The sequence below is a fragment of the Chiroxiphia lanceolata genome, chromosome 7 (assembly GCF_009829145.1).
Source record: "Chiroxiphia lanceolata isolate bChiLan1 chromosome 7, bChiLan1.pri, whole genome shotgun sequence".
In the NCBI taxonomy this organism is placed as follows: domain Eukaryota; kingdom Metazoa; phylum Chordata; class Aves; order Passeriformes; family Pipridae; genus Chiroxiphia; species Chiroxiphia lanceolata.
The window spans coordinates 16,528,064-16,554,687 of NC_045643.1; the positions used below are offsets into that span (position 1 = coordinate 16,528,064).

The following is a 26,624-nucleotide window of genomic DNA, read 5'->3' on the forward strand; positions in this document are numbered from 1 at the left end:
TTAAGCCAACCACTGTGTGACATTACACAATTCATCAGGTTACTTATCTTATTCAAAAGGGTAGCATCTTTTTTTTTTTTTTTTTTTAACATTTTTACCCTTTTTGGTCATAATTCATGAGCAACTCAATGCTATGACTTTGAAAGTTGACGCTCTTAAGTCATTACACTTGACTCTTGTACATATAAGCAAAGGTTTAATCAAGTGCTACTAATCACTTGAATTCCCCACTCTTACATGTAATCCACTTGCAGTTTCAAGAGGAAGGTCAAAATTACTAATATTTGTAATATCATTACTAGATCTACTTGACCTGCTAGCTAGCAAGTTTAATGACCTCTTCCTTAGTTCTCTTACTAATCAAAGATTCAAGAAAAATTGTTGAGATTGTTGGCTTACCTACAGGTGGAAAGAGGAGCAAACTGAACACCCTTTTCTTTGCATTCTCTTACTATCCTTTCCTTCACATTTCTACAAAGGTCCAAAACCCTGTAACAGGAAACACATTAAACCATAACATTTTAGTATGTGATTTTATACAACTTCTAGAAAAAAGAACCTTAGCAATCTTTTAAAAATCATAATCTAATACAACATAAGACTACCTTCTAAAGTCAGAGTGAACTAGCTCTGTTCTAAGAATAGTCTTCATGAAGACCACTGGTACTGCTTTTTCTGCACTTCTGAAGAGCAAGTTTACTTTGAAACAGAGTACCTAAAAGTTCTTTTTCACATAACAAAGAGGTGGTAAAAGTGTTCAAAAAAAAGGAGCTTACCTACTTCTGTATGTTTTCACTAAGTTTCTTAGCAAAATAGCCTCAAATTTTTGGCAAAGTAGTTGACAAATACAGTAGAAAACTTGAGAACTCGGAGGCCTTTTAATGCTGCGAGGCCAAACCTGGAGATTCTTCAGCTGTACACTAGTCTGCCAGCTTGAAATGTTATAATTCTAATATGGCAATGAGCTATTAAACCTTGTCATAAGCCATACTTGTTCTGTTGGGTTTTTTTTAAATCTTCTAGGACAGACCCAGGTGCAACCAAAGATGCAACTAAAAGAAATCCCTGTTTTTCAAATAACCATTTCTTCAGCAATATGCTCTCCCACAAAGGTCTGTAGTGCTATACTGTACAATTCAGGTTAAGACATTTTACACAGATTTAAAACTACTTTAAAGATTAACAGAATACAAGAGAAACTTAAACCATTTAATGAATAAGGAATTCAGCTAAATATTTTATTCAAATATCTGCTATCTGTAAGGAACAAGTTAATCAGTTTATGGAAAGTTACATGGTTCTTACGAGTCAAAGTCGAGAAAGGTTTTCAAAGCATTTCCTTTGGTGAGGATAATTTTAAATATTTTCTTACGTTTTAGATAAAAATTAGGTTCTCTTCTGAAACGTGGGAGACGCAAAACAAATTGGTGACTAAGCAGTTAGCATGCTTCAAAATCTATAAAGCTAAACTAAAATGAAGAGCACTTTTGCTTTAAAATTGCCCTCAAACTTCTTCCACTCACTTAATATAACTTTGCCAATTTTCAAACAGGGTCTGGAATTTATCACTACCACTAAATTCAACAGCAAGGATACAAGCTTGCCAGTTTAAGTCATCAGACTTTGCACTGAATGCTATAAAGCTTTGATTCAAATCACCTTAGATCCTGCTTAAGAGACTTCCAGCTTACCAAACGGACAGAAGCATCCAAAATGATTTTGTATATTAAACTCCGTTGCAGTCAAATGTTCCTCAACCACAGCTAACACATAAAATAAGCTTAGGAAAAAGATCTTAATCTTGGGCAAAAGTTACCTTTTCAGTTTTCATTTCCCTACATTACTGGAGAAAGAAAAAACTTATTTAAATACACTTGAAAGGTTTTTTTTATCTTCACTACAGACTTCTCTCTTTGAAATATGCAGCTGATCCCACACACATGGCTGCTCATCACCCATTGCAGTTATTGTCACCAATTGCAATTTCAATTGGCAAATTCAATGTGCAATTTCAAGTTCTAAATTTGTTACAATAAGCTAACCTATGTAGAAATATTACTGAATGCTTGACACATTGCATTTATAAAATCCTGATAGGTAATTTACTAGCAACTTTAGCAAGGACACAGAGGTGCAAGACTTGAGGCACATCAGGGAGCATTAAATAGACACAAGGCCTAAACTAAGTATCCCCATGAGTAAACATGAGTTAGGAATAATTTGAATGAAATCAAGTTTTAAGAAATTCTAAAGAGTAATCACAGTTTACCTATCCCAAGGAACAGACGTCTCAAATGATTCTCCTATTACATAGTAATCCAGGCCCAAGTCCTAATAAATAGAGTGAGGAAATTATCAGTAACATTCAGCATCAACATCCAGTGTATGCTACACAGTTAACAATTGAACAACTTTTTAGTTTCTATGAGAAAAACAGAAATCCTAATTTAGCAAAACCACCCATCTGTCCCAGAGACATAAGTTTATTATTATGGAAATAGGGAAGCTCTTTAAAGACAAAGACAACAAATATTTGATGTCAAGGCTACAGTGAGACAACTTGTCAGACTGTCAGTATGGCTACACTAATGAAACACTTGTATAACTATAGTATCAAGCCAAGAGCTTCACTGTGCTAACCATCACAACACCTAGTAGAAATATTTATTTAGAATGTAGTTACTATCTAGGTAGAATAAAGACAAATATCTTCCCATTTTACATACAGCCTGCTGCAATAGAGGAAAATTCAGTGATTTGTCCCTGACTACAAAAGACAAAATCAAACACTTGGGATATGCATATTATTCTGAAAAATAAAAAATCTCAAATAGTAAGACTAAAATTCATAAGAACAGATGCAGCAGTTTAGACAAAAGGTCCATTATGTTGGAATTCTCATTCAAACCACGGTCATAAGCAGATCTCCTAAAAGTAAAAAGCCAAGTGAGCATATGAGTATTTCAAGTACTCTCCAAGACTGATTCCATTCAACCTGTGGATCTTCAATCTAATTTTCTCTATCCATTATGAGAAACTATTTCTTTAACAAGAATATAAATTAATGTCTTTATGGTATTTTGCAGATGAAGTTCTATGAATAATCACTAGTCAGAAATGGAAGAGATACAATCTCTAAGAGAAGTCTGAGATATCATCCAAGGCAACCTGCACTTTGATTTCAGAGAAAGCATCTTCAAAAAGACATCTCTACATTTTGTTATATTAATTAACAGAAGTTTCAGCAGACAAACAAAAGGTGACCTACCCGAAGGTACGCGATGACAAATGTCAGCATGTATCCTCTCTGTCCATTATCTTCTCCTGCTGCCAAGCCACTGTAATTTACAAGAATTAAATTTCCAGCAAAGTAGTCAGCAATTTACAAAAATATTTGTAAAATAACTTTGATTATTAAACACTTGTGCTAGTTTAGCTGCCTAAGATGTGTTACGATAGTTGAAAATAGTAGGGTCTCTTCACTAAAAAAACAGAACTTACTTCAGACCAGACTTTTAACTCTTTGCATTTGTCTTTTCATTCAATAACCAGAAGAAAGATGAACATAACAAAACATTTGATGTGATCTTAAAATAACAGTCTTCAAAACTCACAAAAGAGCAGAGAAACACAAGCTGACATAGTATATCCAGGTTATTAATTTACAGGAACATGTGTAACTACATTTCTAAGCATGTTGAATTTGTGCACTTGTATGCTCCCAGGTCATGAGAGCAAGACTCCTGACTTAAGATTCCAAAAGTGTAAGAGATGTGAATGAATTAAAAAAAAACCCCAAACACAAAAGCCATAGCACTAAAGAAAAAGGAAGCCTTGCTTTCACTATTCTATCAAGGATCATTATGAAAGCCTTTGTTTTTAACTATTGGTTTCTAAGAACAAGAAAGTGCTATGTATCCTAATCAGTCTTTCTAGAAGCTCCCATAAATCCCAAAAAAGTGTGTGTGTGGGAAATCAGACATCCAGAAGGATAGAACATCCTGAAGAAGGATAGACACATTAGACTATAAAAGCATTAAATGGTTTAGCATTTTAAACCAGGTTAAACCATTAAACACTTAACTAATATCCTTAACTAAGCAGCACAGACAGTGTCATCTTCTAACAGATCTAATACAGACAAGCATCCCTTATCAATACACCATCATCTTGAAATACCAAAATACAAAAGGATTCATGGTTGAAGTGACAGAAAAAAAGCACAATGAAAACACAAATTTCAGAAAGGATAGCCTTGAAATGGATAAAACAATACTTATACGTACATTTGTATAGCTGAGACCAATATTAGCAAAAACTTTCTTAAAAATAAAAAGTACATTCTGCCACTTCAATGAGTGTTTTCTGTTCCTTTGTAAGGACATAAAACAGCCTATGGGACAGAAAGTCACTGCACTCCTTTAACCAAACAAGCTTCTTGTATTCATATGCTCACATCAATTCTCCAAAAATTTAATATTACCCTTATGATTTTGCCTCCCCCTTCTGTAGTCAAAATGTAGAGTCTAGTATTGCAAAACAAGCCACTTCCATGCCAATAAGCAATTAAAAGGGCTAGTTTCTATTTTTATAACATCAATTCTATATTTAGTAAAATACTGTATTGCAATACACAGAGAGCTGAAGTTTTTCAGTGAAGTTACCTAAGAGTCACTGCAAGCCTTATTTAACAAAGAGAACATTCAATAGCTAATTGATTGATGCCACTTCAAACTAGTAAACTGAGAACATATCCATACAGTAATCACTACAAAAATACAGTAGACCTATTTCTTCCTGGATAGTTAATTCCCAGCTTCACACTGAAAAAGTTCTTTGAAAAGCATACCCAAACTTGGTGGCAATATCATAGACTTGCTTTTCATGTTGAAGAACCTTCTCTCTGTCACCCTCAAAGAGCAAGGTAGCTACACAGAGTATGTTGGGATCAAATCCTTTAAACTGCAAAGAGAGACAAACTTTGCATTATTCATAGTCTGTGTGGTAGAATACAAGCAACAGGTTTTTAATTTCAAATACATGGCATATGCCCTGGCCAGTAAGTGTTGCTGCAACAAACAGGAAAGATTGGGAAAAAAAACAAAACCCATCTTTCAAAAATTTACTCCCAAAACATTTAAGTTTTTCCTTTACAGGACACACTGAAGTAAAAGAAATTATCTGTCACCTTTTTCCTCCTGTTAAAAAGCAGGATAGACATAACGGCTGTCTACCTATGCTGTAGAAAAAACAGGTCTTAAAAGCTTTGAGCAATAGAGACATTTATATTCTATCAACTATTCATGTATTAAAGCAGGAAGATGACTATGACCACCATAAATGTCACAGCTCTAAAAACAGTTGTATCAGCCACGTGCCACAGAAAATCCCAGTACCCCAATAAAACATCATGAAAACTGCTGCAAAGCTGCATATACCTCACCAGGCAAAGGATGTGTCTTACCCACTAGTCCTACAAAAACAGCATAGCTAAGAAACAGAAAGAAATACTTTTACTACAATGATAATAGACCTTTATTTCTGTCCTTGGAGTTTAAGATGCTATTTACAGTCCCTTCTTGTCCTAGAACCACTTGTATTTCATTTTGTATGAATCCTTTCATCTATTCTGCCATCTTTTGGTTGTAATGCTCAGTTAACACCTTATAGTTGTCTTTAAGAGGCACTGGAGGAACTACAGTTCCTAGCAATACCTAGCATTCTTCTATCAGTGAACATTCCCAAATTCACAGATGAAATAAGGTATAAGATGGATTTCAGTATATTGGTCCCAATAACACCTGCAATAGCAGTCTCAGGATCATTAAAATTATTCCTTTTGTCTACTCCTACCTCCCAACCCAGCTGGGAATTTCTCTGAAGCAGCAGTTGCTCATACGCACCAGGGTAGTGAGCCCTAACATAAGAGCCAAGGATTGGTCACCAGCCTGGGATCTGTGCATCAGTATTACATAGCATTTCTCTTGTTGCTCCACAGGTTTTTTTCTCCTACTGAGCTGAAAGAATTGTAATTGGCATACAACATCCCTTTGTGATACAATATCGCAAGAAGCAGTGATGTTTGTTGCTGACTGCAGAAGCAGTAGATACTGCTGGCTTAGGATTGCTTCAACCTGACAACAATCTTGCTGCCAAAACCTTTACTACTTAAGACATTCTTGCATTACAGTAGGTCAGGGTGGAAGGCAAAATTTCTGGGCCATCTCAAAACCTAACAGGTATTCCCTAACAACAGAAGTCCCAAGACACGTGTTATTTCCCACTTCAGTAGTCCAAGAAAAAGCTGCAGAATCAACACTAGCCACTGTATTTCAAAAGTAGAGCCCACTTTTGAAGACACTTGGTATTATCATATTGCTTCATATGAATATCTGTTCCTGTTATATGAATGGAATGTTTACCTCCTCTTATCTAACAGTCATCCAAATCCATCATAATGCAATTTTCTACATTTGAATACCCATATTTGTAGGAACTCTCTAGTTAGCTAATTTGGAGGAAAACTCAACATTAAGACAAATTATCTAATACAAAAGCCTAAGTGGTATTTTCGCATCAAATTCCAGGTTAAAAAGGGATGAATTCCAGAAAGACAAAAAGCCAGTTGATATGGGCAAATCAAGACAAATATCTTGAGATTCTCACAAAATTCTAGTTTCATTTTAATAACATGGTAGATCATGCCTTGACAAAACCTGTGAAGTGAAAAATAAACTATAGTGTTAGCCCCACTTCATCAGTATTAACTGATGATCACTGGTCTGCAAGCTGGATAAATTAGTTCCAGTCTCCCACTGTCACCGATTTTCTGCCAAACAAAGGCACACTAATCTCAGGTACAGGTATGACCAGTGACAACAGCTCTCATGTAATAACTCCTCAAACAGATTATCTCAGTTTGAATTAAACCACCTTTAGAACATCAGGTTAATATATCTTACATTGCAGTATGAGTTACAACAAACTCAGCTGCATTAGAAGCAGTTAGGCAAAAAATCTTGAATTTTATGAACAGCACGCAAAGTTTGAAACAGTATTAAACCCCCAAATTACCTTTGTGATGTAGAATTTTTTCAGTCCATCCAAAAATGATGTAAAAATGGAAGCAACTTGTGGTTTAAGAGCATGACCTTTGGCAAAAAGCAGAGAAAGACGCGTTAAGGTAAACAGTGCTCTTAAGATTCCTACTTCAATGGGCAAATAAAAAATGGCTTGGCAGTCAAAATTGCTAGAAGTGCTTGGAGCATTTTGATTATCAAAATCAAAGAGAACTGTCTTAATCATTTAGAAAATGATTTAGGAAAAGGTTTCATTACTTTTTTGAAGACATATGTTCAACTGTGCACAAATATTTGACACTTTAATTAAGGCTGTCCTAGATTAGATTTCACAAGCCTATGGCACATGGAAAATTTTTAAAAGAGTACTTAATTAGTTTTTACACTGCAAAACTCAGCAAAAATCAGTGACCTGTTTTTAAAGTTATGCCAAAACCACTGAAACAAGCAGCCAAAAATGGTTCAAGTTAGAAGTTAAGCAACTTTTTCCTTAACAGTTATGTCACTTGTGTGAAGTTTTCTACATAAAGCTAGTAATTGCTTCCTTAATGACAAACGGGGAACTAAAATTACCAGGATATATAAATGGTGTCTTGGAGCCTGTTAAATTAACATCCATGCCTCAGGACTGGGTTTAATTGAGATGAAAGTCTTTTACTGTTTGTTCCATTGTTTTCAGTCACAAACAACTTCTGAATTCCCATTACTGCTTCACTCTAGCAGCCTGGCATCTGGCCTACATGCTGTGAGCCCAATTCATAAAAAGTTATGCATCATTTACATGATACTTTCTTCTATAATACTTCACGAAGTATTTCCTCCTGAATAACACTTGAACTTCAGCAACTGATTCCTCCACTTTCCTCTTCAGTAAAGAGGAACTCTCTCTGCTGATAGAAACCAAGGAATATACCTCCAAGCACACTTAACTAAGCACACAAAAAAGCACCAGATAATAAAAGGACATGAATTTGTTAAATCACAATCTAAAAAATTAATTAATAGTGACTACAAGAAAAATCTATATTGACACACCTGAAACTATGTTTAAAGCCTGTAATTGGTCAAACTGTGTTTCCCAATGAAAAAGAAAAAAAAAAATGCATCTGCCTTCTGTTGGAAATGTCTGAGTGAAATAGTGTAACACAAAAGAGTGAGCAAAGCAAGCAGCAAGGCTTGCTGGGCTCTTGGGTCTAACAAATCCCCATTTCCTTGGTTTGAAAAACGAAATTCAGCTTTCTCAACATCATCATATTAATGCCATTTGAAGCTGAGATTCATTACTGAGGCTTCTGTCTAAAAGAAGTTTCAGAAATTCCGATTTGTTGAAGTGGTATTAAAACGGGGGTTTTCAAGATCAGTCACACTTCACATTTTCATCTTCTGGGTACAATCAAAATAGCATGGTCTCAGCAAGACCTTCAAGTTCTGCAAGCTATTAGCTTTCAGGTAGTGGAATTTAAGGTCACCATGAAAGCGTCTTGAGCCAGAACACATCTTTTGTCAAATTTACTAGAGTTAAAATAACAAGTTTTCCTAAGAAATGCTAAAAAATTATTGTTCTACATGTCTGATATTGTCCTACTTAGGTGTTTGAACCACAGGAAATTTCACAAAATCTTTGTCTTGAGTAATCTTCTAGCAGCGTCATTGACTTAAAGCCCACAGCTTGGTTGTATTTGCACACAATTACAGCATTTACTACATCAGAACTTCTTTTGAAAACAGACAGCTCACTTTGGACAAGCATGTCATTGCTTCTCTCCCACCCAGTCAAACATTGCCACATCAGAATATTTACAAAAAACTGACTACTTCTAAGGAATCTGTGTACCAATTGTGATGCTTTCAAGAAATTCAAAGGCATCAACCCACTTACTTTCAAAGTAAGGTGCTGGCATTCTAATTTTTTTTCATATCCAACTTCTCATTAATACCCTTAGGAAGAAAATGTTTCAGCTACTGTACTTCAAAACTATAATCTCTTCTCCTTTACAGCAAAATAGAGGAAGTGACTCCAGAATTTCAAACTCACCAGGAGACTATGTCAAGAAAGAAAACGTAGCAAAAAACCCCATCTCATGTATTTATATGCAGATCATGGCTGTTTACTGACTCAACTAGTTGATACTGTTTCCCCAGAGACAAAGACAGGTTTCTGTTTCTTGAAACTACACATTATGGCACTATCTGGAGTTTGAACTTTGGATTTATTGCCTTCTTTATCTAGTTTTGAGCAAAAGAATTATGACTCAGAACAGACTTAAGCTACTAAAAACCCCTTGGAAACAGACACTCCTCCAAGATGATCTACACACTTACCAAACTGAAACTGTGCGTTGTCGACAAGGCGAATTGATGCAGGAGCACATCTCTTGGAGGCAAAGTTAGGGGAATAAGAGGGAGGAAGAATAAAATGATTGTTGGTTTTAAAATTCATTACAATAAAAATTTCACTTTAAAATAGCATACAAGAAAGCACACTTTGATACCAGAGACCTATGGCCATCATCATCATTGAAAAGGGGTGACAATAAGCTTGTTTTCACTTGAATAGCAACATCTCTTAGGTATGGCTGGATATAATGCATTGAGAATTTTCAGTTTAACCTCAAGCCAATATAGTAACAGTAAAAAACTTTGACCTTCAAGTTTTGAGTGTTTTTCTAAATTGGCATATGAACTAAAGATACTCATTTAATGTATAAAGCTTATGTTGCTGTGTAATTGGAGATACACATAAAATACAAATCCACTGGAAAAGTCTAATTGTTGAGGGTTAACCCTGGCACGCAGCTAAGTGCTACACAGCTGCTCACCCCTCTCCTCAGTGGGATGGGGGAGAAAAATCAGAAGAACAAAAGTGGGAAAATATGCAGGTTGATATAAAGACAGTTGGTTAAGCAAAATGGGAAAAAAACCCACAAAATCATAATGCAAAAAGCAATCAATTACCACCAGCTGACCTATATTTAGCCAGTCTTCAAGCAATGGCAACCCCTGGGAAACTCCCCCCTCCAGTTCTACTTATGATCATGATTTTTATGGTATGTGCTTTTGGTCAATTTGGGTTGTTTGTCTCAACTGTTTTCCCTTCCAGCCTCCTGTCTGCTCCCAATATACTTGCTGGTGGGAAGAGTAAGAAACAGAGAAAGCCTTGATACTGTGTACACACCGTTCAGCTATAGCTAAAACACTGGAGTGGTAACACTGTATTGGTCACAAATACAAGAGCTAACACCACACTGCTATGAAGAAAGTTAAATCCATCCTGGCTAGACCTAGTACATTAATGCTCTGCCATCAGACTGCAATTAAAATCCATACCTGGGTCTAATCTAGATTCTACACCGTGCAGAGATCAACAACAGTAAGAACAGCTGCCTTCAATTAGGTAAGCTTCATGCATATGCCTATATTGTATAATCTCTGATGGTCATGTCCAATCATACCGAAATGTATGACCAGAGGAATGCGACAAAGTCTGAATTTTAAGCTAGCCATCATCTAGTCACATGGATATGGAAATACTTATCTTTCACTTAACTTCACAAGTTCACCCTTCATAATATCGTTAATATATCTTTGGTCACATAATAGGAAGAAGGAACATGAAGAACTAAGATAGCTCACCAGGCAGGTTGACAGAAGAAGGCTGTAAGAGCAATTTTAAATGAGACCAACCCACCCACAACCTGCAGGTTGATTATTCTTACATTAAAGTGGACTGCTACATAAAAGAAACAGCTTTTCAGATAGCAATCACTGTAATATTTACTGAGATTAATGCAAGGGGCAACAGAAGAGAAGAATAAGTAGTTCAGGCTCAAATAAGTAGTGAAACAGCAGCAGCAGCAACAGAAGCTTAGAAATGGAGCAACATTAAGTGGCAAATCGTGCCTTTTTCCCCCCCCTCTTCTAACTAAGACAGGGAAAAGACACTAGTTCCCTAATTGACTTTAAATGTTAAGCATTCCCGAAAAGTCTGCTTAGGTACCTTTAACAGGAAGGACAAGCACTAGCAGTAGAAGCATGACAGAAAAACTGGCAAGTGCTGCTGACTAGCATATACATGTCATTCACATACCAGTTTGAACATCTGGCTTGGAACATTAAGCCATTAATTTAGACCAATCACTGGAAAAAATGTAAAGCTGTGTTTAGTTTGGCATTAATTAAAACATTTCTGAAATTACTTCCCCAATTCAGGGTACAATCTACCATATATACGACTTGATACATTTTGCAAAGAGCAAAGAAAAGTTAGTCAGTGGAGAAAGAGGCTTGCCAGTGTAAGATCTGTTTGGAAGCATAGTCTGGAGAAAAAGCTCTACAGAATTTGGGTACCGTGTATGAGTTTTGCTACCTGAAACCACCTGACTACACTATTCTCTGTTTAAATACTACAGTGTAAGCACAACTGCACCTCGAAATATCCCCCTCACCTGAACATGTCACTGTGCTCCAGGAAGTGATTTCTAAACTCATTGCATTCCTTTTGTTCCATTGCCACTTCAGAGCCGTAAATTTCACTGCCTTTTACCTGTATGCTGCAACTTAATTTCTTTAAATATTGGTCCCTTTTACACAGTCTTAATTAATCTGAGGGTAAAGTTCTCAGTTGAAAGAGACGCAAAGCCAAATTTTTTGTGCTGTAATACGCAAATGACTCCCACTAAAACAAGCCACTACAAGGCCTGTCCACATTTTGGCTCAGAATACCAAGCAAACTCATAAAATGCTCAATGCTTAACTGCATAATTTCCAAAAGCCTCATGTACCATATACTGTGTTTTCATATATGCTTACAAGATTCCTATCTCACATTCTTGGTTATCAAATGCCAGAAATACTAAAGCATCAACACACCCCTACTGCTAGAATCCATGTCCTTGAGGGAAGTGAACATCCAGCTTTTCTTTACCTGCTTTGCCACTTCCCTTAAGCAGGCCACTCCTCGTTCAAAGTTGGGGAAGACCACAGAGCCATACTTCTGGTATTCAGGGACTGGACGAATCTTTATCGTAACTTCAGTAACCACTCCAAGAGTTCCTTCAGGAGAAAAGAAAAACTGAGCAAAATTTTGCAGGATGAACTTCTTGCAAGTTACCCAACTTAACAACTGCTTATCAGGATGCTATAAGTTAACATAAATCTGAAATCCCAAAAATCCAGTTTGCAGTAGTAGGGGATTTATTCCTGACTATCTACATGGTGAATTCTTACAAAAAATCCTCTAAATCATGATGTTTGTTACTAGACTTGTAGGCTAACTCCACAGGTCTGTTTAAAGCACTGTTAAAAGCTGCTAAATTTCACAGTCCTAATTAAGGTCTCAGTGTATTATCCTAACACAAGAAATTCTGTCTGCACAATGCCACCCATCGACACACTGGAAGTCACAGCATTAAAGATGCTCAAACAATCAAGCCACTACAGAAGCTGAATTAAGATGCAGTAAGTGAAGATACTGTGTTTATACCTTCAGATCCCATAATGAAGTGATGGATATCAGGTCCTGTTGACATGCGAGGTACTTGACAGTTTTTTTCTACTACTCCTCTAGGAGTAACCATTTTTATATGAATCACCTGTTTAAACAATATGCAATGATTAGAAATACTAGCATTAACCACAGATTTTTATTATATTTCTTTTCTACAAAACATATTAAGCTTGATACAGTTCAGCTTTGCAGATTTTAGGCATTCTGTAGGCAATCCCAAGAACTTTTGGGTAACCCAAGGATTGTTACCAACAATTGTTTATAACACAGCATGGTTCCCCACACAACTGATCGTTTCCAGTTCTTTGGCAAATCATATCAGCTGTTGGCTACATGCAGGCAACACCAGTTAAAACTGTTTTGTTTCTCAGTGTAGACAGAACTTCAAAAATACCAGGATTTTAATGCAGAATATGTATAGTAGTTCAGAGAAAAAAAGTGAGGGTTTAAACTTTGCTTAAGTTTTGCTTTAGAACTGCTGCTTGTTCAGGCTAATATAATTCAGCCACTGATTGCTACAGAAATATTACCATTAGGAGGAAAGACAGAAGTAAGCTTTGTGAAACAGATTATCGATATAAAATCTGTCATAAGACTGACACATAATGTAGGGTGAGAATGTTGTTTTTTAAAAAATATTTTTCAATATTTTTGCTTCCAGCTTTTTTCAGGCACATGCAATAGAGCCCAGATGTGAGGGCTTTTTAATCCTCTATTCAATTATTTTATACCAAGGAAGGGTGGGGTTTCAGCTTTTTTTTTTTTTTAGTGATGCCTTTAAATGAAGCAAAACTACTGAATTTCAACTAACGGCTTTAAAACTTTCAAGCACAGGTAGCTAAGTAATTTTCATTATATGCAATTTATGAACCATTGATTCTGCAGTAAGTGGATTTTAGGCAGCTTATATAACACACTGTTTCAAGATATAAAAGTTTCCTCAGAAGGTAAACACTTCCCTGAAACATTCTCGCTGTGCCATTTTGAAACTCATGAACTGTTCTGAATCAATTTTCAATCCTATTTCCTCCTAATGAAAATTTCAGAAGCTGTTTTAGCCTGAAGTTATGCTTCCATAATAGAAAAGCCCTTTGCTTCACAACTCCCAGTACAAGCCAAACTATACCATTCAGTAACACTTCAGGCAGCAGGGGAACAATGACACCCTGTAAGCGCTACTAGTTTTAGTTCAGCCAGGTCTACTGAATAAAAACTGTGTAATTCCTGCCAAGCTCAGTCACTGACTGTGAAGTGTCACATCTGTGCACAGAACAAACAGGTCTGAACTATGAGCTGATGAAAAGGCCTGAGGTGACAGGGATACATTACCTAGAGTGTACTGCAGGAAAGGAGGAAAAAATTCACATGTGGAAGGGTTACTGTACAAACTACCACAGAAAGCTGGAAGTTTGAAGCAAAAACGCAGGCAAAGTCTCAACAGTGATGATTTAGCTTCAATATCTTCAATATATTTATTATAACAGAAAAGATGGACTTTAAAATCAAAAAGTGTGCTTAAAACCAAAAAAATTACCTAATATAAAGATGAACCATTTTAATGCTTAAAACAAATTCAAGAGTAGAATACGGCCATCCCCAGTGCATTGCTTCCTTCCTCTGGGTTCCTACAGACCCTGTGGTGGCATTAGATTTCACCATTGTGCATCCACATGGTCAATTAGATCAGCCTACTGATTTGAAAAAAACTACTAGCCTAGGGGGATCCAGAAAGGTGGAAAGAGCTAGCTTGCTGTCAGAGTTAGAGAGTCCAACTAGACATCTTCAGGTACACACAACAGGTAGGAGAAAACACGGGAATTCTGGAATCACCCCAAAAGCTTGACAGGATTGTTACAGTGGATTAACAGAGAGCACAAACTGGTAGAAGACAGTACCAGAGTCAGGACAGGATAACGATTCCTTAGGCTAGCCTGTGAGTACCCAAATGAAAATTACTTTTAGATCAGTGACAAGGATTATTACCATTAATACCAAAAGGAAGCAAACAAGCATTTCAGTCAATATTTGATGCCAAAACTGTATCACACAAAGAACCACAATTTACTCTTCCTTTCTCTTATTCTGAGTCATTATAAAAGTTAAATCTCTGAACAGAATAACTAGAAAAAGTATTAAAACTATTTACCAGATCTTCAATGTTTCCATAGATGTTTTTTTTCATGCCTGATGCTCGTGTTGCTACCCATCCTCCTAGTGAGCTGAACTCCATGGAGTCTGGTTCATGGCCTGTACAGAAGCCACTTTCAGCAAGCTAAAGAAAGGAAAAAACACATCCTACAGAGCCTGCATTGGCTTAGTATTCCAAAGTCAATACTCTGTATTTGTTTGGTTTGTTTTCCTTTTTTTTTAAAAAAGTAAGTATCCCAATCACACACCAATTTATTGAAGCATAAGTTTTATCTTTGATATGTACATAAAATGCAAATTGATTCTAATTCTGCTGTGCACATGCTGTGCCACATATCACCCTATAATACTCCTGTCCCATATTTTAAAGGACCTCTATTGTTCAAAAGAAGGTGCGAATTCAAATACCTATAAAAAAGTTATGACTAAGTAAGTGCCAACTTTGCACAAATGCTGCCAATAAATAAGACACTTAATCTCTTGTTCTTTCTATCCTAATTTCTATGCAGTGGGTCTGCAGAAAATGCGAGTAAATTGCCTGAACTTAATTCTCTCAAGGAGAGATGTGTTTTAATACACAGCCATCTGGTTGGGCTTCCCGTATGCAACGTTGTCAACTATTTGTGATGCAGATCACACATTCCTGTACATTAAGTAATCACTGGTTTCTCATTTTTCTGTATTAACTTGGCTTTGCCATCTGCACGGCACCTGAGGTTGACTGGATGCCCCCAGAATTACAACACTGAAGCTGTCGGACAGCAAGAATTAAAGACCAAGTAGTCTCACATTAAGTGATAACTGCATTAATGCATTTGAGATAATCAATCTGCACTGACCAACTGATAACAATCATGTTGGGCAGCTGTATTTAGGTATACCACATAATGTGGATCATGAACTATGTTCTGTTGTACAAAGTGGTTCTAACTTAAAGACTGAAAGTCACTTCTGTGTACTGTCTATGGTGATTCATCTAGCTCATGGTTCTCTCTCATATTAGAGGAACTTGTGGCTTTATATGTTTACTGGTCATATACTAGGGAAGGTTGGTTCATAGCCAATGCATGTAATTCTTACCACACCAGCTGCATGAAACACACAGGGATTAAGCTAGAATTCAATGCTTTGGAAAAGACATGAGAAACACCTAAGAAAAATATGAAAAAATACTAGCCAGTTAACCAGATGAAAATACCTGTTTCTCCAGATCTTGTCCAACAATGCCAGCTTCTACACAAGCTGTTAAGTTTTTCTCATCTATCCAGAGAATCCGATTCTGTTGAAAAGCCAATCAAAAGTAAGAACCAGTGTTCAAGATTTTTTTTTCTTTCCCTCCCTAATGCTAGGATCAACATGCTTGGTCATACAATTTACTACGAATACCACTCCAGTCATTACAGCAGTGGAAGCCGAGCCTCCTCACTCCCTCAAACAGATACACAACAGGTTTCAATCTATAAAGTCACCACTATAAGAGAGTAAGAGACTTAATAATTAATTTATACTAGGAACGTTTACAGAAACAAAGCAAGAAAGCCAGAAACAATTAAGTCAAAACTCTTAACAGGAGTTAAGTAATACAGCAATTTCCACAATTAACATGATTGAAGGTACCTGAATCTGACTATCTGGACATTAAGAATACACCAAAAAAAATATTCTTCAACATACTGCATGGATTAAACAGAGTACATTCAGTTATTCCAGTTCAGCTCTTGGATTTTGACACAGTACACCAGAATACCACAGTAGGTACATACTTCAGAAGTTTAAGATACTTGGAAGGATTACATCATGTTATCTGACAAGACACTCACTGTCCCATCAGCATATTCTACTAAACAGGAAAAGTAGCAAATACTGCAAGTTAAATGGTTCACTAAGCATGATTCTCCATGAGGACAATTCACATCAAGGAGAAACTTAATAAATATGGTTAAGGAACTTAACAACATACTAAGGACACTATAGAAGTTTCTGCTTCCCCTCTTATTCTTTAGTACACTTCTGGTGTACTTTGATAATTCTGTGTATTAACACTATATGGAAGGAGAACAGCTGTAACTTCCCTCTGCCTTGATTTTTCAAATTAAAGAAATGTGGACATCTTGTAGTCTAACTTAAACTAGGCTTTAAAAAAACTGTCACCCCTTCATGAAGTATGGGCTAATTATTCAAAGCCAACTACTTCAGCTCCCTCTAGACACCTTCAGTTCCAACATAAACTGTATAAATTATCTCTGATATTACATAAATCAGTTTTTATCTAATATAGACCCTACATATATATATACATATTAAAAAAGTAAAGTCCATGCAACCGTCTTAACTGCTCCGACATACACAGGTTTTAACTCTGACAATGCTTCTTTTCACCTTAATTTCCTTATTTGGCTGGCAGTCATTCAAGATGGTTGAAAAGTGGTCTATTTTCTAACTCAGTGCATACTTACATATCTAGCTCACAAAAAAACACGATAGTAAGAATTAACAACATTTCCTTCCCGCTCCCCAACAGAAGTCAAAGCTTTGGGCTATAAATCAATGAGTTCAAATGAAGGTCTGAGTCACTACTGTACTCTTTGGATTTCACTCCACACAGACACTCTAAGAGTTTCCTTCAATATGCAACTAACACCTCTGCAGAAAATACCACTTTGTAGCTAGAAACAGAGAGAAACAAGTTTAACTGAAGGACTGCTGACTAAGTGGGAAAAATGGAGCCAAACCCCAGGTCTTACCTTCAAGGCTAAAAGAATTAAGCTCAGCAGGTATTTGGAGGCAGTAGAGCCTTACACCAAAGATACAGAGCTCTATCTGAAGCACCTCGTTACCATGTAGCCATAAAGCTATCAGTTTAAAAGTATAAAGCTTCTTCATAATGGAAAGATGAAAACTAGCAATAAATTTTACAGAACTTCATTTCTAGACTGCCATAAAGCTATGAACTTCACGTTCTCAAGATGTTATCTACACAAAAACCCCAGAGTTTTTTCTTGAAAGTTTATCCTTCAAGTTGATTTATAGATATTAGGTCACCTTACTAATCTCTGCTTTAAGTAATTTAAAGTCTGCAAAAACTAGTGAAATTTGCAACAGCAACTTCCTCTTAGCCTTTCATATAACATCAGATGCAAGTTCCAATATAGAAGATGAGTGGCTTCCTCTGATTTTCACTTGAAGTTGCTATAAGAAGGCTTAGCAGTGACTTTTTTCTTATTAAATACATACAGGTCATATGAAGCACTACAGGGCTAACAACTGAGAAATATCCCTTAAGCTGAAGGAGTATCAATTTAATCATGCATGGTACAGATTAATATTTCCATCCCTACTTTATTTTGGCAAAGAAAGAAATGTACTAGTGATCACCAATGTAACTGTAGGATAATTTAAAAAAATTAAAACAAAACATTAAGAAGGGCATACCATTTGTGATGTATCCAGCGAGATAATTGTTCTTTTTTCTTCTTCAGGACATTCAAGGGCACTAGAGACACTTGTCCCTCCTGCAAATATGGGAATGATATTGTGATCATAAAATTCTCAGGTAGCTTTTCTTCCAATGCAATCCCTCTCTCCCTCCTTTCTGATATGGAACTTTATAATAAAGTAAGATCATTGAATGAACTGTTTGAGGCTAGTGATTAGCCTTTTAGGGCCATCCCTTCTCCCAAACTGGGTTTCACAAAATCAAGGCAGCAGTGGAGCTGGACAATGCTTTAATAGCACTACATAAAAAACCATAATATTCTGTGACCATCTCAGCTGCTTCTGTTAAGGCCAGCACAGCATTTTAAAACAAGGAGGGATAAGAATTTACAAAGCCTTGAAGAAACAGAGAGCTATGGTTTCTATATAGTGTTTAGATACCACTATGGAAGCCACTATACTTTCTAATCTACAAAGCTGGCTTAAGAAGTCTACCTAACACAGGAATTTAATACTTATGTAAAAGTAAAAAATAAACCAAAAGGGTGTAAGTATAAAAAAAAAATGGATGCAAATGTCAGACTTCTCTAGTTTTCTAATGTATCTTTACAGGATGCCAAGAAGTCTTTCATTTCTCTAAGACTGCAAAAGCCATTGGAAAAGAGAGAACAGGATGCTAAAGAGATCTACAGCAGGCTACAAGAAGAACAGTCAATGGCAAGTACAGAGACAGTGCCAGCTAATAAAACACTCTTCAAGAGCAATAAAGCCCATCACCTTTGTTTCCAGTGACATTTCCTTAAATACCAACCCCTATTGTAATAACTCCACAAGCTGACTGTAGTTTACTATAAACAAACCTGGAAAACATCCTGAACATCTTTCTGTATCCTGGTCAGTGAACAAGAAATAGTCAATATTGCTGCTTTCAGCTATACCAGTTTATCAGTACCAAGGGTGCCTTTTCACAGTCTTGCATCTCTCCAGATGCATCTGGCAAGAGTGAGCCTGTTTTATGGAGGAACCAGCTCCACAAATCTGGTATTGCCATCAAATGACCTGCTCATCTTCTCAAACAGTAAACATCCTTCCTACAATGGCTATACTCCTACAGCATAAGCAAGTACCAAGTAAAACACACAGATTTATACCACAGATTTAAGAGTTTTTGACAAAAACCTTCCCACAGACTGAGCTTACGAAAGCCAACATCCCATGTTCCCTGAGCTCTTTGTCAAAATAAGGTAGCTCACAACTCTATTTCAGCAGGCTTAGAGGAAAAAGCATCCACAATTAAAAACCTGAAGTCCTTTTAATTCTTTAGGCTGAGACAGACACAGATTGTACAGGCCTTTACCTGTACTCTGTCTGTGGAACACTTCCTGAAAACCCCTTGCCATAGGAGTCTCTACCTTTCAAAATGAAAAGTGTCTAAAGGGAAATTAGAATTATTTTGCAGTACAGTGTTTGACCACAATCCTCCCTGAAACTATGAGCTTCAAGAGTACAACAAAAAAACCCTAATTTATACATGTTGTGGGAATAGAGCACAAGTAATGCATCCAAAACCATGGTATATCTAATACAAATATTTGAATCTCCTGACTTCTAGGAAATTAAGATTTCCAAGGCACAGAGGAAGATTTCACCTTCATATAGTCATTCCTCTTGCATATTCAATGTCCAAGGCATTGACATACTTTTGATGACTTCCACTAAATTGAATACTGCTGCTTTTAATACCTCAAGGTCATAAAAAAAATTAAGAGCACATTTAAAATATTACTAAAAAAGTCAAACTATTGAATTATTGTTATACTGTATGACTAAGAACACATATTCAAATTGAAGTATAATACATTTTCACTAATGACCTTAAACAGATATGAGATTTCATAACACTTACCACCAAATGGTATTATGCAGAGATTGTGTTTGCAGGCTAATTCCACAATTTTAACTACATCTTCATGGCAAACTAAAAAAGTCCAAAGAGTTAACAAAAACAGGAGTTGTTGTTAGTACTATTATTTGCTTATCACAAAATACCACGGTCTGAATAAGCAGCAATTTCTTTTCTGACACCAGGAAGGAAGGCATTTCAAAGTTAGGCACTAGATCAGAGCTGAGTTCAGAACTACGGGAGTTACAGAGTAAAGTTTAGACTTCAAACAATTCTACATTTGAAAAACTAACCACAGTCTTAGTGTCTTGCTCTACTCATGGATTGAGACCTCCTACAAATTCTCAGGGCCTGATGGGCTACCAAACAGTTAACAATTCATCAAATCAAGATTAGAGCTTTTACTGAAAATAGGGTGTCCAATTTATTTTAAGTGAGAAATAAATCTCTTCTAAAAGCTGAACTTTTCTTCCTGGCTGACATTCAGTTTCAGAAGTGGAGTTGCTGGTGAAATTTAGTTCTTCAAAATGCATTCTGTAGCTGGACAAAGAGGGAAGCAGAAATGCTTGTGCACAGACAAATAAAAGGATCAAAAAAGAGCAAATACAGTTTGTACATGAGTTTGTAGAAATAGCAGAGAATGAGTGGGACTAAATAAATGGTTTTCAAACTCTAGCTACTTTGCTCTTGCCATGCAGAGCAGTTTTAAATAAAGTAGTTAATCATTTTGTTTCAGCTGCTTTTGGAGTTACACAAAACACAAGCTGTGGTAAGTACTGCTCATAGTCACCAGTGCTGTCATGCAAGTAGCTGTTCTCAAGTAATGAATTGCATCTTACAGTCCCTCTTTGTACGCTTCTCATATGTGATTTTTTTCCTCTAAATAAAGGAGATGAAACTGAGCTAGGATTAAGTTCTTATAAGAATCTTCTGGGTAATACAGTGCAGCTACCAAAGTTATAAAAGCTAAGGAAAGAACTGGATTCATGCAGCTGAACAGAAACTGACAGGTCCTTAGATCAAATGACCTTTTGGTTCTCTACTAAAGAATGGCACATGAAGCAGTTCCTAGTGACCAGAGGCACATGATTTAAGTAAAAAAAGTATTTGTCCCCTTCTACTAGACAGAAACAAGCACATTTTCTGCTACAGATTATCTGCAACAGTATTATTTATTACTCTGTTTAAAGTGGGTCTAGACTATACTCAGATTGCACTGCTCTGTCTTCAAGTCAATGATCCTCTGTAAAGTGCTCTGATAGGAGTTTTTACTGAAGTACAGCATGTCATAAAACAAAGTTCTTTAATACAAACATTTCACTACCCTTCTACCATCATGTATGCCTTTAAAAAAATCAAAATTTGGATTGCCATTTAGACAACTACTTTTGGTGAACATACAAGTTCACATTACACTGTGGTTACTTAAGTCATGAATTCATCTGTTAACAGAAGCCTCAGCTATATTTACTAGTAAATTTGACTTCCCCACAAAATGATGGGATTTCACAGACAACCTGCAGTCCAGATGTTAAATAACCATGATTATCATTCATGAGAAAATTCCTTCTCTGTAAAGATAAGTAAAGTCAGTGAACCAAGAGACAGCTTCCCCATGACTACAAAGCATCAGACTTTAGCAAACAATGGCCTCCCAGATCAGAAGGGAGAATAAGACAATTAAAGCTTACCAGGCCATACAACTATATCAGGAATTCGCTTAAACATTCCTTCCCTGAGTACAAATATCTCATGTAGGCAGTGACCTGAAACACAAACAGTAAGTTAACAAGTCCAAAGAAGGAAGAATCGAAAGCAGCAGTTACCTAAATCAAGTTCTCTTACCATGAGCTCTGAATACCCTATCTTCTGCATCCTGGGAATATGAGATTTTAGTGGCTATAAGATCCTGAAGAAATTCTTCATTTACAATGGATGGAGGTACATCATTAACATTTAAGGATGCCTACAATACAAAAAAATAAGTTCATTAAAGATAGGTTCACTCTTACAGCATTTCTATACAACAGAAATAAAAACAGGCTAACACTGATACCCTAACACAACTATTCCAATCAGAAAGAAATCATTTCTCCTCCAGATCTTCAACCACCAACTTATCCTACCCAGTACTCAGCTGACTATATGCACACAAGAAGTTTTATTTCAGTAGCACACTCTTACCTTTCTTCCTCCTGACAAATTCAGAGAAATACACTAGCTTATGAGTGCATACTGAACAAAAGACCTTTTTTAAGACTTCCCAAAACACTAAAATACATACTAAAGCCACCACAACTCCGCAAATTCTTTTACTTAAGTGTTCAGTTTTCACTAACCCACTTTCCCATCTCCTGTCATGTACTGGAAGTTAAATCCGAATTGGACCAAAGCCTAATCAGAAATCCAGTGCAAGGCCCAACTAAGTTTGATATCAGACACAACTGATACCACATAACTGGCATGCTTTAAATAGACTTCACCCATAAAAGTTCATAAAATCCATGCTGAGTCACAAACATGCAGGTATTTCCAGAAAGCCTCCAGGTAGAAGTCCTGATCAACACCTGGGAAAACAGTTTTTCTTTCAAAGAAGCTACACAGGACATTTTGACTTACCAACAGGCCTTGAATCAAGGTTCTGTAAGTCCAGGGGGAGAACCCCTGCTTAAGGTTAATGACCCATTCTCCCAGGTCCTTCTAAAAGATGTCTTATCTAGTACTCTTATGGCTTCTCAAAGTGCAAACCTAGCCACTTAACTCTTTTCTGAAGTCCACTTCAGTCTTTGCAGACATTAACTGTAACACTTTTATGTGCTACAAAGGTTCCAAAAAAGGAAAAAAAATCCCATGGGTTTTTTTCTCCTTCAAAATGGAGCAAATATGGGTAATCTCCCTAAAGGAATATGTCTTCTATTACAAATGGCCTCTAATTAAAGAGTTCTTTAATTAGATAAAAAGCTTGTCTTATGACTAAAATCTAACTTCTTCACTTCAAGTCCATTTCAAAAGAAAATGTTGGTCAAGAATCTTACTTCCCGTCAGCAAAGCCCCTCAAGTCTGAGAGCAGAAACGGAAGGTTTTTTACCACATCTCTTTAATTTTAAATACAGTTTCAAATATCTGGAGCTGCAGAGAAATTAGTTAAAAGAGTGCATTGCTCTCACATTTCTTTCATGAGAACCTTGCTGGCAAATCAACTGACATCAACCCAAAGAGAGGAACGCGCTCATGCTTTTTGTTATAGCGCTACCAGGACAGACTACAGGCTGCCTAGGGATGCCACGAAGAGCTGGCTTACAGCCCTACCACCAAAAAGTATTTTCCACTAATGTTCCACAGAGTCAAAGAATTTTTTTTTCTTTCCTGGAACAGAGTTTTGTTTCTCTTTGCTCTACATAACCTCCAGAACAGGTGATATTTTTTGCCACTACATGTCTTAAGATAAAATCTTAGAAGATAGTACCAGCTAACAAGCTAACAGCAAGGAAATTGGAGATTAGTAGTATCCCATGTCACAACAGCAGCAGTCTATTCTGAATGGGTTGAGTCTCAAAGTTGTGAAAGCTGAAGAAGGAAAGATTTAAACTTCCACAGGAAAGTCTTCAGATAGTTAAAAGATCCATGGTGATGGAACTTGCCTACCAGCGTCCACCTACAAGGAATTACGCAAGGTTATGTAGAAATTAAGGGTGCTCACAGTAATAATTCAGAAAGAAACAGCTGCATGAGATGTTCATTACTGACAGTTAACATAATTTACAGGTTCATAAGGATAGCCAAATGTTTGGTTTAGAATTTTCATATGGGACACATGATGTAATGAAAATAAAGTTTTAAGAAGGATTGGACTTCTGGAAGAGGATATGTGCCATCCTGACTTGCTTTAAGGCTAATGTAGTTATTGAAATAAGGTGTCATACAGATGAGAAAAAGGTTTGCCTCCAATATATTCACCTTGTCACCTAAAGACACAGAAGCTGAAATTAAGTGTTGTTAGGCGAGAGGCACACCACTACCGAGAGATCATGATTTTAGGAGCCAGTCACAATAAGCACAATGAAAGTCAAGTCTTGGATTGCTGCTCTTACTATTCTGCTATTAATGTACATTCACACAATGCTTTTTGCTAGCCCAAAGAACAGAGCTTCAATAGAAACTTGGAAAATATGAGAAACAAATAGGTACCGATTAAGACCTTTAAATCACTTCTTTTAAGAAAAATCCTTGCTAGCTGTGCTTACATTTTATATTTTTAACTTTTGTTTCTTCATGGATTTCCTCAGACAGAACTATTTTCTATCATTTCAAGTTGAATGTTAAGTGCTTGAAGATCTTTGTTCTCCATAAGTGGGACATAAACTACTTAAAGTTGTAGTAATTCCTTGCAGATAGTTTTAAGTATCTTGATTTTTAACTCTTCCACAAGTTTTTTAATCCTTTAGTTTTTATCTTCAAGATTAAAAAGTTAATATTTATTTATAAAAATCTTATGCATAATGACAAACAAAAATATCCCTTTATTTATTCTCACGGGAATGAGACATTTTAAGATTTGTGCACTGAAAGGCTAGACAAGAAGCCTATGTGAACTAGGTCTAAACTTCTGTCAGTGTTAAGTCTGGTCTGAAAAAAGAAAAAACATCAACAGCCCTGAGCATGACATTACTGTTGTTAATTAAACAGAAAAGTCACATGCAACAGGGAACTCTCCAATCTTATAGGATAGAAGCAGGACGAGAAAAAGACAAATGTACCAAGAGGTCCCTTTTCTACTGCTGTTCCTATATCAGAGTTTCTTCATGCTTGGATGATAGTAGAAGGCAAACACCCTACACAGCATGACAAACTGAAAAATAGACTAAGAGCTACAACAGACTAACTATGAGAAGTCCAGATAGATACTGGAGACTCCAAAGAGTCCTGTTCTGTGTCAAGACAGTCAACCTGTTCCAGATCACAAGACCATCAGAACCAGAGGGGTACAACAAAACAAAAATGCATTCAACATTGCTGGCAGAAATCCCATGAAGGTGGTTTGCAAAATGTACTATGGAATCAGGGCATTATTCAAAAATCTGTAGTTGTCCTTCAACTCTACTTTTTTCTATACTTTCTCTACATGTAGAAAGGGAACAACAGTTCTCAAGACCTCTGCTCACAGTAAGTTAAAGCAGCTGCCAGTTAAGACCAACTCTGGTCAACAAAAACACATCAAGATGAATTTTTTCAAAATACATTGGCAGATGGAGATCCTGTAAGTCACAGCAGATGAAAGAATGTCTTGATGCATAGAAGACTGAAGAAATATTCAAGTTTTCAGGCCCTAGGAGACTGCATTTTCTTTGAAGCAGGTAATCTTGAACTCAATCAAGAAATGGGTACAACTGTTACCCAAAGCAGCGTTGCTACAGTCACAGAACAAGCACAGCCTGCTTCCAATACTGCTTAAGCAACTGTCTAGTTTCTAGGAACCTGAAGCTTCTAGGAACCTGAAGCTTCAAAGGAATTCTAACAAGAAGGGAATCAGGTCTCCTGACACTAACATAAGATACTCTTTCTAAAAAGAAAAATATGCATGATTTACAAAAAACAGAACATTCCCAATGTGTTATTTTTCAAAAAATATTCAGTTCGATCCTGAGTATTCCAGTAGCTGGTTTTCAGCACCCAGACATGTAAAAAAGAATTATTGTCAAATAAGAACTTTAACACCTTTAATACACTGAAAACACATTGCAATTTAACTTCCCTGTATCTTCTGTCTTTGTTATCATGAACAAAATTGATGTTGCATAAACAACTCCCTCCAGGCTAACAGTTTCTACAGTTTGGAAATGCAAGTTACCAACAAGGACAAAAAACTTCTGTGTTGGAAACTTTAATTGCAATAAATGTACTACCAGTTATCCTGAAACCACAAGTCATGCTAAGGCATGAAAGGTTCCACATAGTAATTCTACATCAAGTATTTTTTAAAAAAAACGTGGAGGTATTAATACACTATATTTAAATCAATTGTGTGCAACAGCTGAATCATCTTTAACAGTGTGGTCTTGATTATCACCAAGACTAACGTTCAAAGGAACTGGTTCAGCTATTTACTTACTCTAGAGGTAGTTTTGTGCTCCAGACTTGCTCCAAAGGTTTTTTCTATCCATTCCTTAAAAGTTGGTAATATCATACCACCTAATCTGTACCTGAAAAGTCAATATTACATAGGGTCATTTTAAATTAAAATAAATGTATGTCAGATACACTTCTTTCAATTTTATGTACGCACAAACAAGTTTTAAATCAAATTCTTTACCTACAAGCCTGCAAATTTCTGCACGTTTACTTTTCAAGCAACTGCACATTTTATTGTATTTAACTATTCTGTACTTCACACAGAATCAAACTGGTTGTCAGCATCTTAGGTATCACTTTTCTTTCAGAATTGTGGCATAAGGCTTTATGGATATCCCACCCCACCACTCTTAAGAAAGGTCTCTCCCTTTCAGTAGTGTAGAAAGCAGTGACACAGTTTACATGCCATTTACAAGAGAGGACG

At 36.4% G+C, this 26,624-nt stretch overlaps 1 protein-coding gene across 1 annotated transcript in view; it reads right to left on the reverse strand.

Annotated features, from left to right (window-relative positions):
* Nucleotides 1-26,624, reverse strand: part of AGPS (alkylglycerone phosphate synthase) — a 53,521-nt gene that overhangs the window by 11,117 nt on the left and 15,780 nt on the right. Inside the window, exons 3-17 of the mRNA XM_032693116.1 lie at nt 26,181-26,271; nt 21,917-22,037; nt 21,763-21,837; nt 20,075-20,146; nt 18,166-18,245; nt 15,932-16,012; nt 14,732-14,857; nt 12,562-12,670; nt 12,004-12,131; nt 9,402-9,453; nt 7,075-7,151; nt 4,850-4,962; nt 3,269-3,338; nt 2,270-2,331; nt 400-489 (exon numbers count right to left, since the gene is read on the reverse strand). Coding sequence (XP_032549007.1) covers nt 400-489; nt 2,270-2,331; nt 3,269-3,338; nt 4,850-4,962; nt 7,075-7,151; nt 9,402-9,453; nt 12,004-12,131; nt 12,562-12,670; nt 14,732-14,857; nt 15,932-16,012; nt 18,166-18,245; nt 20,075-20,146; nt 21,763-21,837; nt 21,917-22,037; nt 26,181-26,271 — 1,347 coding nt within the window. The remainder of the gene's footprint in view (nt 1-399; nt 490-2,269; nt 2,332-3,268; nt 3,339-4,849; nt 4,963-7,074; nt 7,152-9,401; nt 9,454-12,003; nt 12,132-12,561; nt 12,671-14,731; nt 14,858-15,931; nt 16,013-18,165; nt 18,246-20,074; nt 20,147-21,762; nt 21,838-21,916; nt 22,038-26,180; nt 26,272-26,624) is intronic.